Source organism: Thermochaetoides thermophila, assembly GCF_000221225.1.
Source record: "Thermochaetoides thermophila DSM 1495 unplaced genomic scaffold scf7180000011821, whole genome shotgun sequence".
In the NCBI taxonomy this organism is placed as follows: domain Eukaryota; kingdom Fungi; phylum Ascomycota; class Sordariomycetes; order Sordariales; family Chaetomiaceae; genus Thermochaetoides; species Thermochaetoides thermophila.
In genome coordinates this window covers 1,337,770-1,350,762 of record NW_006383037.1, presented here as the reverse complement: position 1 = coordinate 1,350,762, position 12,993 = coordinate 1,337,770, and the positions used below count along the sequence as shown (strand labels likewise).

At 52.1% G+C, this 12,993-nt stretch overlaps 4 protein-coding genes and 1 non-coding gene across 5 annotated transcripts; 3 read left to right on the top strand and 2 right to left on the bottom strand.

Moving 5' to 3' along the window:
- Nucleotides 1–430: 430 nt before the first annotated feature.
- CTHT_0062830 (uncharacterized protein) lies at nucleotides 431–2,750 on the bottom strand (the record flags this gene model as incomplete). Its single annotated transcript, XM_006696528.1, has 2 exons — nucleotides 431–1,997; nucleotides 2,071–2,750. The coding sequence occupies 2 exons, from the start codon at nucleotides 2,748–2,750 to the stop codon at nucleotides 431–433; spliced, it is 2,247 nt and encodes a 748-aa protein (XP_006696591.1).
- A 2,233-nt stretch (nucleotides 2,751–4,983) lies between these two features.
- On the top strand, nucleotides 4,984–5,104 carry CTHT_0062820. The gene is made up of 2 exons: nucleotides 4,984–5,023; nucleotides 5,057–5,104. It is a non-coding gene; the product is annotated as a tRNA-Leu (tRNA).
- A 287-nt stretch (nucleotides 5,105–5,391) lies between these two features.
- CTHT_0062810 (RNA-binding protein rnp24-like protein) lies at nucleotides 5,392–6,702 on the bottom strand (the record flags this gene model as incomplete). Its single annotated transcript, XM_006696527.1, has 1 exon — nucleotides 5,392–6,702. One exon carries the CDS (start codon nucleotides 6,700–6,702, stop codon nucleotides 5,392–5,394), a length of 1,311 nt encoding a protein of 436 aa, XP_006696590.1.
- Nucleotides 6,703–7,867: 1,165 nt separating this feature from the next.
- Nucleotides 7,868–8,908, top strand: CTHT_0062800 (uncharacterized protein; the record flags this gene model as incomplete). Its single annotated transcript, XM_006696526.1, has 1 exon — nucleotides 7,868–8,908. One exon carries the CDS (start codon nucleotides 7,868–7,870, stop codon nucleotides 8,906–8,908), a length of 1,041 nt encoding a protein of 346 aa, XP_006696589.1.
- Nucleotides 8,909–10,466: 1,558 nt separating this feature from the next.
- On the top strand, nucleotides 10,467–12,333 carry CTHT_0062790 (putative DNA repair and recombination protein; the record flags this gene model as incomplete). The annotated part of the gene is made up of 2 exons (XM_006696525.1): nucleotides 10,467–10,474; nucleotides 10,557–12,333. 2 exons carry the CDS (start codon nucleotides 10,467–10,469, stop codon nucleotides 12,331–12,333), a joined length of 1,785 nt encoding a protein of 594 aa, XP_006696588.1.
- Nucleotides 12,334–12,993: the final 660 nt, after the last annotated feature.

Genomic DNA, 12,993 nt, shown 5'->3' with positions numbered 1-12,993 from the left:
CATACCATTCATCCGTCTGGCCATTTGTCATCGTCCATAGCAATAAGAGAGCAATAAGAGGGAAATGAGAACAAGCCCCATCCACTTCAAAGTGTTCCCCGTCGCTGACTAAAAGAAGCAGCGGGGTAAGGTAGGTAGGTCATAAACCTAGGGAACTCGTAAACGTCATCTCTTGCAGACCCAAGCGTGATGGTACAAGAAATCATCGTATACCTCCAAATCGTGGTCACGCTAGCGTAGGTGGCGAGATAGCTACCGGCACGACCGGAGCGGCCTCTGACAAAGTCGTTTCTTTCTCTACCATCGAGACCGGCATGTGCGTCTGCATCGGCATCGGTATCACTGGCACCGACATGACCGGCATTATTCCAGCCCTGCTACCCACACCTCCGCCGATGCCACCGCTACCAAGAACAGGCCACCCCCTTGTCTACTGGGGGTAGTACACCATTCCCGTTGGCGGCACGGCAGGCACTCCTTGCTGGTAATAGTACCCATCAGGGCCAGGCACCATGCCTACAGGCGGGGGAGCACCGTAGGGGGCACCATAGGGACCCGGAGGGGGGCCCTGGCCAGGCGGGGCTGCAGGGGCAAACTGTGGAGGAGGGGGCAGCGGCATTGGGAGCTGCGATGGATCGTAGTAGTAGACCATGCCATTAATCTCTTGGGCGACGAGGTTTTGCGGCCCAGGAGCAGGACCAGGAGGAGGAAGAGGCGGTGGCGGGCCGCCGGGTACGTCAGCTGGATTGGTTGGAGGTTGAGCAGCAGCCGTGGCGGCTTGCTGGGCGGCAGGGATGAATGCAGGTGCTGTGGCTGCGCTAGGGGGCATGTTGGTCGTGTAGGTTTGCGGCGCGGGATAATAGAATCCCTGTTGGGGCTGCACAGTCGCATAAGTATGTTGAGAGTAGAGTGCAGGTTGGGCATAACCAGCGGGTTGGAACGGAGCAGCATGGATGGCACGCTCCGGAATACTCGAAGCAGCGAGTTGCGACTGGAAAGATGCGGTTTGAGCATGTGTGTCGCGGCTAAAGCCGCCGGTAGTGAGTTGAGGAGGGACTTGTTGATGGAAGGCTTGCTCATAGGGCGAAGGAGCATTTGACGCCTGCTGAGCAGATGTCTCGATGCTCTCCGCAGAGACAGCCTTCTGAGGACGTGGTTGCTGCACAGGAACGTTTGGTCGCGCCTCTTGAGGAATAGGCTTTGGAGGCAGTGCGTGTGTCTGACATTGAGGTTGCTCGTTAACAGAAGACTCAGCGGGAGCTGGGGCCGTCGCAGGGCCGCTCGGCTGGGGAGGAGCAGAAGCAGCAGTAACAGATGGTTGGGGAAGACGAACAACAGGGCGGCCACCCTCCATCGAGTGTGGAGGGCGCGATATAGCAGAGCTAGTAGGTGAGAGCATCACCTCCCTCCCAATCTCGGGGGCGATCGAAGACCGACGACTAAGAGCCACACTGGGTGAATACACACTGCCGTAGATGCTGCCGCCGAAAACGCTCGCTGCACGAGAGAAAACTCCCGAGCCTAGGACAGATCGAGGAGCCTTGGCCCGAGCACGTTGCTGGTTAGGGCGCATGGCTCGCGGAATGAAGATAAAAGACCGGTCCTGGTGCGGGAAAATGTACCGCGGCATGATGGGAGGATCATGATAGGGTATGGAAATCCGAACCGGCTTGTCACGACGAAGAGGCGGCCGGTGGTCGGGCAGCTTGGTGTACTGCTTCAAAGTGACACCAGGGAAGAGCTTGGCCTCGCTCATGCCAGCAATAAAGACCCGGACGGTCACTGTGCCGATGACCTTCTCGGTCGACATGGCTCGGTTGATCGGAGTTTCGGGCTTAGGTGCAGTCGGGATGATGCCATTGCCATTCGGCGGCCCCTCAGTAGCAGGGGGATACCGAGTTTGTCGAGACGGCTGAGGAAGAGAATCGGCAACCATCTCGTGCATGTCGTGCTTCCACGGATCCGTTACAATGGGATCCGAAGCACCAGACACTGGGCTAGGCAAATGTTAGCATTCTGCGGCGCGATAGAGGCCTTCTGAGCAAAGTGACAAAATGGGACTTGACATACTTGAGCGAGGCAAAGTGGTTGCCAAACGTGCCTCGACCCCGACCCCGAACTCCTCCAGGAAAGCGCCGGAAGCCATTCCCGGCAGGACCAAGCTGCCGGTGGTCGTGCAGGAAGAAGGAGCCCCTGTTGGGAACAAAAGTGGGATCCTCTTCCCTCCGCCGCCGATACTCCTCGTCCTTCCGCCGCTGTAGTTCTTGCTGAGGGTGCCGCTGCGTGGCAGCACTGGAGCTTACAATCACCGGGGCCTCCTTTACAGGGGGCTTTGGCTTCGGCTCAGTGTCATCAAAGTGCAGTACCTCAGTATCGTCCTTCTTTCCCAGAGTCAGCTGGCTCATCATGGTGTCGGAGTCAGCGATGAGTGGTTTGGGTGACTGGGCAGTCTCGGCGGGCGGCGTCTTGACGTCGTCCTCGTTGCCGTTACGGCGATATCCGGCCTTTGCAGCGCCGTTTCCGTTACCCAAAGATTTTCGTGCGTTGGGCGAGGTGGGCGACGCATCGTCGACATTGCTCGTGTCGCTGCCATCGACAGGATCGTGGTCGTCGCTACCGATCGAACCGTCGGTCACCGAGTCGTCATCAAGGTCGGCGGGGGAGTCGACGCCGCAGTCGTCATCGGCCTCATCCTCAATACGGCGGCGATGGCCGAGGAGTTTCTTACGCTGAGTACCAGAGGCAGCCATTGTGTGCGATGGCGGAAGTTTGGCGACGGATCGGCAGCGAGTTGGGCGGGAAAATTTAGGAGAAGGGTTGCAGGTGCAGGGAACTGCGATGACGTCGGGTTTGCTCGATCATGCGGCAGTGGAGCAGGACGTTGAGCCTCTCTGCTGGGTTGGTAGACGACAGGCGGGTGCTGGCCGGGTTGGCCCCTCTCTAAGGCTTCCGTACTGTCGAGCTTCTTGTTTGCTCAGTTTGTCGTGTTCTTAAGCTCTCTCTCACCCAGCTTCTATTCGCCCCACGCGGATAATAATAATAATAACGATGATAAAACTTCGCAGATTTGGGCCGTAACAGTCTGCCCGTTGGTGGAAACCGTCCAGCGGCGCTGGGTCAAGCAGCCAAGAAGCCAGGCAGACGGGGTGCAGTCGGGGCTGAAAGGGAAGAGGAATAAAATGTGGAGGAGATGGGGAATGGGATGAGATGAGGAAAGCCGGCGCGCACAAGCGTGAGGTCAAGAAAAAAAGAGCCCAGAAGCGCAGCTCCGATCCGGATGGGCAGCGTTGGAACCTGTTGGAGCAATAAGCTAAAGTTGAGGTTCACGCAGAGTGGCAGGCCAAGGCACGTTCCAAATCCCATCCAAAAGCTCAGGCAGGGCTGTCGAAGTGTGCCCACTGTTCGCTTCTGGGGACACCATGCCCCTCCACGTAATGACTCCGTAAGGCTTACAAAATCGGGTAACAAACGACCGCCGCTGTGTACTGCTGCGGCCAGCAACGACGTCATAGTCTTTGGGCAGCAGAGACAGATTTGAAGAACTGTCCGTAGTAAGCCTTTAACTTCATTCTTGAGATTCACATGTATCGTTTCTCTTTTTCCACCTCATGACAGCTGCTGCCAGAGGGGAAGCTGAGGTAGCATCGGGTCGAAGGGTGACGGTAGGGTTACCTTGCACAGTGCAAATTTCTCCAAAAACTATACAGAATGTGACGTTCACTGTGTGTGGCTACTGTGCGAATAGCCAGTCCCTGCTGTTATTACGCAACCCCGTACTTACACTCTATGGCTGCCTGTTTTGTTGGATAGAAAACTCGATGAGATGAAAGCTCTCACTTTTGTTGTCTCGGTTCAGCAACGCCAACTCCTCACACAATGCATTATCTCAAATTGTATCATTCTGATAAGCTGCGCACTGCGTGTCATAAGCAGTCCAGAAGCCCGAGGGTTGGTGTCTGCGCTGAGCAGAGAGAACAAGACCAGCCACACTCCCCTCTCATAGACATCAACGGGAATCTTGGAAACGCAGACCTCCCGTTGAACATGAGAATGTGCTTCCAATATCATGAATATATAAACGAACATAAACCGTCAACTGCCAAGAAATACAGAAGTCAATCTTCACAGTTGCAACTGCCAGTTTAAATCCTCTTTTGTGTCTTCTGTGTCTTCTCTATAGCAAAAGCGTCAGATCTGGACAGCAACATGGAAAAATTAGCACAATCGCGCTTTCTGGTCGGTACCCTATTTCTGGACTATTGGATGAGGAAGTGATTGAGGCGCCTATCATCCCTCAAGATAAAAAAGGAGCCTGACAATCGATTGTCTCTTATGCGTTAGACAAAGTTCGGTTGAGACTGGCGATGAGTTCGCTCCTATTGCGTTGGAAGGATGCCGCCGTTTGCCGTTCTCAGGCTTGTTCTGTAGGGCAGCCAGCATTGCCGTCTCGCGTTGGGGCGCCTTCCCAACTTTGATTGGTTCTCTGCCACCTCAACCAACACAAAAATCCGACTTTCGGCGCTTCAAGATGCGTTTCCAATAGTAACTCGGAAGTGAGGGAGATATACGGGATCATAATGCTCCAGGGCCCCAGGAACTACCGTATTGCACACTGAACAAGTTTCCCTTAGTCCGGGCATCGGATGCCATATCATACCCAACGGATGCTACTCCCATTCACGACGGAGAGGTCGTTGGGAGCTCTTACTTCCAATAGCTCAGAAGACGACTTCCGCTCTGAATCTTATCAAGTTATTTCTGCCCTAATCACCCATGTATGGCTTTGGGCACGCAAAACAGATGCTGTACGACATAATGCAAGTAACGGCCCGATATGACTGGACCGGCGGTTCATGTACAGAGTTGTCTACAGCATAACCATTATGATACTAGAAGATGCCGGTGTAAGATGGTGTTGGCTCAGGTTCAGATGGGGAAAGAATATCATGTTGCCTCTGCCGCTACACTGCTATAGCAATCTACGGCAAGATGGCCGAGCGGTCCAAGGCGCCAGGTTCAGGTCCACCTGAATTCCCTTGAATTATCACTTCAAGATCCTCCTGGTCTCAGAAATGGGGCGTGAGTTCGAATCTCACTCTTGTCAAGCATCGTACAATTTTGCCCACGGGTCCTATCCACTACGCGTGGAAAATTTTTTTCGTTGATTTATTTCAAACCAAAGTTAGGAGTGGCATTTTTAACGATTTTCAACGGGCATTTGCTTGGTTCGAGGTTTCATGGATGCGGTATGAGGGTATTAGATACAAAAAGAAGATAAGAACAGGATTGCGATGTTCTCCAGCACTTAGTTTGTCCCCAGGACTGCAAATTGTACTTATCTACAAAACCCAGCCAAGCAATCCGACAGAGGCCAGAACAAGGCGCCCAGTCTCAATCGTCAAACTTAACTTTTTTGCCCTGTGGCGCCACCACCGCGCCGGTGAGCCTAGCAACGTTGATATCAGTCGCGTAGCTAGGCTCTTGCTTGGTAGTTTTTTCCTTCAACTCCTTGCTCTTGCTGCCCTTCTCTTTGCTGGCAGCGTTGGTATCGCTCTTCGTACTCTTCTTCGACACTTCTTGCTTCTGCTTCTTCTTCGCTCCCTTACCAAATCGCTTCTGGTACCGAGTCTGATCGTCCTCTGCCAGCTCGACTTTCAGGTTGCGCCCAAACAATTGGTTCACCCACCATTTACGGATACGGGTGCGTGGCTCCTTCAGCTCTTTCTTCTTTGGCTTTTCCGGCTTCGAGTCCGTCTCATCATCGCCATCTTCTGCATTTTCCTCTGAACCAGCTTCTTCCCTGTCTTCTTTGGCGTCCTTCATCTCAGTGTCTCCGTCGCCATCAGCCTTACTCTCTCCATCCATGAAGTCCTCAACTGTCTCAACCGTCTCGCGGATTTTAACAAACCCCTTGACAGCCCACTGTGCTGCCTCAGGCTCCTCAAACATCACCCAGCCGTAACCCTTGCACTTGCCAGAATCTTCAAATGTAGCCACCTTGACCCAGCGAATCTTGCCACATTTTTCAAAGTGCGCCCACAGGTCATCCTCGGTGGTGTTGAAGGCAAGGTTGCCGACGAAAATTTTTGTGCTACTCCTTCCCTCGGGAATCTTCGCCACAGCAGCCTCAGGCTCCTCCTTCTTCGGCCTCCCTTCGTAATTGTTGGCATCTTTGATCAGAAGCCTTCTGCCGTTAAGCTCTGTTTCAGAGAGGGCAATAGCGGCTGTGTTAGCTTCGTAGGTTGCAAAGTCGACATAAGCGAACCCCTTGTTTTCAAACGTTCTCTTCGACCCAGCCATGGGCTTGTTGGTTGGCATATGCACACGGGTAATGAGATCTTCGGTTATGACACCGCCAGAGTTGTCGACCAGCCATTTCCGCAAATCGGCCTTGGTGACGGAGAATGGGAGGTTTCCGATCCAAACACCATAAGGAGAACGTTCCTTCTTTTTCTTCTTGTCATCAGCAACACCATCAGCTTTTCCGTCTTCTGCCGGTTCCTCGTTTTCATCACCGCTTTCGCTCTGCTTCTTAGGTAACTTCTTGCCCTTTTTGAGGAGACGGCGGGCCTTCTTGGATGGGGGCTCAGGAGCAGAGAGGTCGACTTGGATTTCGGCAAGTTCGGACTTGCGCTTTTTGACAGTTGTTGTGGCTTGGTGTTGCTCCTCTTGAGGAATCAGCTCATCATCTTTGTTCGCCATTATGATGCCGAAATTCAATTTTAATCTGCATTAGCCATGAAGACAACAAAGGTCGTGGTTGTTGGAACAGGCTTGTAAAACAACTTTCAAGGCTTGAAAATTTCCTTGTCGATAAGTGATAAGAGCCACGCTCCAGGCACACTGTCCAACCCCTTTGGTCATTGCGGGGCTGATATGACCCACCCCGCGGCTATCAATGACGGGAGGGCATGGATGTTAGTTTCGGAACATGGAAAAGGCATCTTTATGAGACGAATTCAATATGCGATATTTACAGACATATGCTAGTTTCGATCGCAGTCAGACCTATTAAACTTGCGCTCAGGTTAACAATCAAAAGCATATCATTTTGTTCCCCCCTCAGGAAAAAAGTCTTTTCATGCAGTGGACTACCAACAGCCTGCACAGCATTACGAATCTGTACTGTTCACGCAGAGCACAATTCACGGGGTCTTGGCACAATGGGGTCGAAATTCTCTTAGCTAGTCTGGAGCTGCCCAACGACTGGACAATTACTCGCCGACGACTGCAGGTAGCTTGCAATTGGATGTGAGCCTGTTTGCATCCAGGAACAGTAAGCTGTCGGCAGCCAAATCGATTCGTGGCTTGAAAAATCAGCGGCATTGATGATGTTGTCCTGGACAACAGAGCTCTCCGCTTCGGTTGGTACCCAAAGGCCCAAGTCTGCCCAATGCGCTGCGAGAAATCCACGAACATGGACAACAGTGATGTGCTGGAAAAAGAAAGGCGATAATTTACTGCCATTTGTGGTTAGCCTCCCCAGCATGCCGCCCCTGGGAACAGCGCTGGGTCACAAGTTGCCCCACCGGGCGCCACGCAGCACTGGCCACTGACTTGCAAAGGAGTGTTCCGACCACACATCACTCGCTGACTGGCGGCCAAGGCCAAGCTTTGAAGCTGGGTTCGCCTGGATGCATCGCTGCTTTCTCTCCGCAGCACCTCCGCTCCCTCATTTTTCCCTTCATCCACAGCCCGGTTTGACCTGTACCTCTTGACTCTTCCACCAACTCCTGTAACCCCAGCGACACAACACTCCCAAGCCCCGCCTGCCTGGGCGACACTGCTCCAGAACTGCATTTCCCTCTCGCACTTTCGACCCTGAAGCCCATCGTGGCCACCGGCCTTTGATCGATCTCTGACAACAATGAACGTCCTTCTATCGCCGCAGCCGCCTGTTCTTCCCCATCAGCGCGAAGCAGCTCGCTGCCCAACTCCTCTTTCTGGTATGCTTGCCTCCTGCTCTCGCTCCTCCTCGCTCGATGATGAGAAGGATCGAAGAAGGGCTCTTCTTCACCGTGCGAGAAATTCGGGTCGCCTTTTTTCTGACCCGTCTGCAGCGTCCCAAATCGCCATGGCTTCCAGGAAGCGGAAGGTCGATGACGACCAGGACGAGATGTCCGTCTCGCCGCTGAACTCGCCGCCAACAATCTCGAGACAACTAGCCTCAAGGCCGCCGAAGAGAACAAGGCCTATCAACGACATAACTGGGCGTCCTCTCCCGTTACACCGCCTACTCGAGACCCTCAATACTACACAACTGCGCCAAGTCTTGCAGAAGATCTGCGAGCGCCATCCCGAAATTAGTTACGAGATTGTTACGACCGCAGAACGACCGTCCCCTGAAGCCGCCCTTCAAGTCCTTAGCGAGTATCAAGAGAAGCTACGCGCAGCGTTCCCCTTCGGAGAATCAAGTTCTGATTACACCTATTCCCGAGTCAGGCAGGCCCTCATCAGTCTGACTGATGCCATCTCCGATTTCATTCCGCAGTTCCTTCCACCGATCGAGCAGCAGGTCAACCACTCTTTTCAGTTCCTCGACGGCGCTACAAAAATCATCCACGAACTGCCCGACTGGGATAACAAACAGTACAACCATCATAAGGACAATGCCTACGACGAGATTTCGAATGCTTGGGCTTTGACGATTACGGAGGCGGCCAAGCGTGGTGGTGGCTTCATTTTGCATAGTGCTGGCTGGGATCAGTGCCTTGCCAAGCACAATCAGCGGTCGGGCGGCAAGCTGGGACTGGCCATGAACGCTTTGGTCACTCATGTTGGTTGGATTGGGAACAATAATGGGAATGTCTACCAGAGCAGCCCGGCTCCTCTGTCCGACCAAAGCTCAATCCTGAACCAACTTCTTAACGGGACTTACGGTTCGCCTGTCCGCGTTGGGCCATGGTAATAAGAGCTCGGCAATTACTGGTAGGAGGAAGAGGATTAATATGACCTCGGGTTATACGGGCGAGCAAAGGTGGTGCCTTTCAGGATGCAAAAGCAATAAGAGCTAGGAGGAAGAGGGGGGATTGGGGCATGATTATGGCTATTTTCATCTTGTTGTGCGAATGGGGCATTGGTTGGGTGGTCAGGGTGGCATAGATTCTGGGATCAATTTCCTTTTTACAAGGTGTCATGTCTACGGCGTTGTTGCTCGTTTTGCTCTTTTCTTTCTTACTTTTTTATCATTATTCTGATATCCCTCATTATTAAGCCATTTCTTATGTTGGGACGAGATCTTAGTCTGCCCTCTCCGCATTTACATGGTACTCTCGTTTCCCTCCCTTCATATAGCAATAGGCTGGTTGGGCAATGACATACATGGCATGGGCTCAGGTTTTGTACGTCTTTCATCTGTCGTGTTTGTTGTCTTTGAGAGAGTGTGTCCTTGGAGGGTTGGCCCTTGTCTACAGAAAATCTTTGCCTAAGTTATGGAACCTCCTTCTGAATGGAAGATGCAAACAAATTTTATGTATTATCTTGTAGAATCAGTAGCCATTTTTATCTGTTTACCTACGCGGATTTTTAAGTAGTGAACTCGTCGTTTGCCCTGACCTTCGTCAGTTCCCCGACAACCGCATGTGTTCTTGGCCTGAACTGTTCGTTGTGGCTTCGCTGTTGTGTTGTCTGGGATTCTAGGCTACAGCTCGGTTCGTTTAACCGAAAGCTATGCCACGTAGCCAGCCCGCTCCATCTACATGCTTCTCGTCGATTCTGTGTCTGTTCCTGCATCTCGTAGTGGAGATAAGAGGGTGGAGGGTTAATGCAACCTATGGGTAAAGTTTCGCGACCCAGGCCGCTGGCTGTACGAATAGGCAAGCAAACAAAGCAAGGGATCTGGATATGCCAGATTCATTCTGTGTCGTGATTGTCATTAAGTCTCAATTTGGTTGTGCTGGATGACTGCTTGAAACAACTTGGAATTCTAGAGTTCTGGAGCTGAATTTTGAAGGGATCTTGTACAGGATACAGCTTGCGTCTGATAGACGATCGAAACAACATCTGGTCATATTGTACGAGGTCCAGTAATAGGGCCCAAACCGGATTTAACACTTCATCCATCATTTTATCGAGCAATGGCCCATTCTAGCTTTGACATTGATGACGCCTGAGCTTCTCTGTTGCCCAGGGTCCCAAAGCCTCTTTGGATACTTTGTGATTGGCGGGGTCCATGGCTCTGCGCTATGGAACCTACATTGGGCAATGCCGCGTGGGTTCAGGCAATAAGTCACGTGACAGCCTGTTGCCTACGTGCCCCACCGTGACTGAGGGAGGACCGCGAAGCGCGTCTCTCGTTCAATGGTCGTGCCTGCTTTTCTTAATGCTCGCCCACTGTCCAAGTAAACCGACGGTTTGCATAAATTCGCTTTAAGGTCTAGACACCTACTAAAAATCACAAAATATTCTATAATTTGATCTGCTAAAGACAAGTAAATGAGCGAAAAGCGATTCTAGATTCGCTCAAGATGCCCGCGTATGATTTCCAAACACTCAATCCTCATCGCAATGTTCCTTCCTTCACCTTCGATAACATGATGCTAACAAACATCACACAGTCCCGGCGACCAGCACACTTATGTTGTCAATCCCTTTGCTGAACCTCAACAACGGATATCTGAGTACACGGCCCAAGAGATTGCAACCCTACAGAGCCGGCTCGATAAGCAACTTGGTCCCGAATACATATCGACACGCGCCGGCCCTGGTGGACAAAAGGTACACTACATTACCGCTGAAAAGTGCATCACTCTTGCCAATGAGGTTTTTGGCTTTAATGGGTGGTCCTCGAGCATTCAGAACATCCAGGTCGACTTCGTAGATGAGGATCCAAAGACGTTGAGGATCAGTTTGGGCCTATCTGTCATCGTGCGTGTCACTCTGCGTGATGGGACATACCATGAAGACCTGGGGTACGGCCACATCGAGAACTGCAAGGGAAAGGCGACTGCATTCGAAAAGGCCAAAAAAGAAGGCACCACGGATGCTCTCAAGCGGGCACTACGGCACTTTGGCAATGTCCTGGGCAATTGCATCTACGACAAGTCGTACCTGGAGAAGGTTACAAGGATGAAAGTACAACCAGCTAAGTTCGATGAGAGCAATCTGCATCGTCACCCAGATTATGTAAAAAAGGGGCCTGTCGAGCCAGAGCCCCCGAAGGCAACGGAGAACAATGGTCCACTCCAGCCTGCTCAATTGGTGGCCGAGGATGCATTCGATGATGACTTTCTCGGAGAGTTGGATGAGGCCGATTTTAACATCACCGATGACGGTCATCCCGACTGGGTCGTTTTGCCGAACACAAATTCAGCTGCCGATACATCCCAATTCAACGGCGCCAGTAACGCAAAAAGTGAGCCAATCGCCAACAACGCGACAAACCAACCGGCTCAACCTCTTACGCGGTCAGGGTCAGCAGGCAATCTGCCGCGGCAACAGCCACCACACACACCCATACAACAGCAACCACGACCACAACACCCGAATGCCTTCCCGGGAGTTGGACAGAATCGTGGGCCTGCAGGACCTCCACGGCCACAGCAGCACTTCGCCCAGCAACAGTTCAATCAGAATAGACCATCTGCTCCCGGAAATGGAACTGCCAACAATCAAAAACCGGCCAATCATACTGCACCAGCTCCTCCACCTGGACCTCCCCCGGCGGTAGCACCACCTTCTGATGAAGCACCCGGGTTCTTCTCAGCAAAAGCCTTGAAAGACATTCCTGAGGAAGCCGTTATTAGCGGAATTTTGGCTCCGAAGGAAGGCCAAGCATTCAATCCTTACTTCGACAGTCCGTCTATTCCAAAAACCCCCGGCATAGATCACACAAAATCGAAACCTGTATCCAAGTTGGGAACGCATGTTGCCCCGAAGAGAAAGTATACTGACGAGGAACTGGATGAAGCTCAGGATGCCAGGTCTGGGACCGAGACCAAGCCCGGCCCAAATGGAGTCGCGAGTAATAAATCAGGGGGGCCAGGGGGGCCACCACAACAAGCACGTCCACCAAATCAATTTCAGTCAGGGGTAGGACGCCCTCCAGTGTCTCGCGTCCCTCCCAATATTGTCCACCCGCATATGGAGCAGGCAAGGAAGATAGGTGCGCCGCAAGCCTCTCAGAGCCCGCTGGCCAACCGTTCACAGTTCCGGCCACCAACGAAAAAAAATCCTGATGGGACATCAGCTGGCATCAACGGAGCTGGGAGCGGTAACGGAGCAGGTGGAGGGGGAGGGGGAGCTGGTGGAAGAATGTCACCGGGTGATACGGCCAATGCTGGTACAGAGGTGAAGAGCGAGGGGCCAGACTCGAAGAGGTTGAAGACCTCTTAGGATCGTTCAGGCGTAGGGATCTGATTGGAGATTTTGCCTTGCTCGCTTGATTGCTCTTCTCAACAGTTTGCTTCGCATTGCATCATGGAGCTTGGGGATGATGGACACAACCAGATTCCTAATCACGCAGGCGTTGTTTTGGCTTGGGAGTTAGGGAGCTATCATTTGCTGGGCATATTTTGCTTTGATTTTGCTAGGCTAGGTTGAGCGTTATGGAGAGGGGATGTTTTTTTTCTTACCTTAACGTTCTCAACGGTCTCTGAGAACAAGAGTAAAGTACTTCGTTGTGTGAATCCATGTGAGTTTAACCTGACATTTTGATAGTCCAAACTTGATAGAGTTTTTCGTCCAGTAGAAGCCAGCTGTTCCAAACTGAAGGCGAGGGGATTGATCAGAGTCCCTAATCATGTTGTGTTCGTAAATTCGTTACTTTGAGACCAGTTTGTCTCGGTGTAAGTAGAAACTAACTGGTTGAGGAGTAATACCGAGCATACAAACAAGTACCTAGATGATTGAAGCAGTTCCACAAAAGCATCTAGCTCAGACTCGTTTCGACATTTCCCAACAAATCAATCAAAGGCTGGCTGTCGATCGCCTTCATGCACGATTGGATCGAGCCAAATGATGCTTAACATTGACAGGGCGATGATTGGTCTCTTA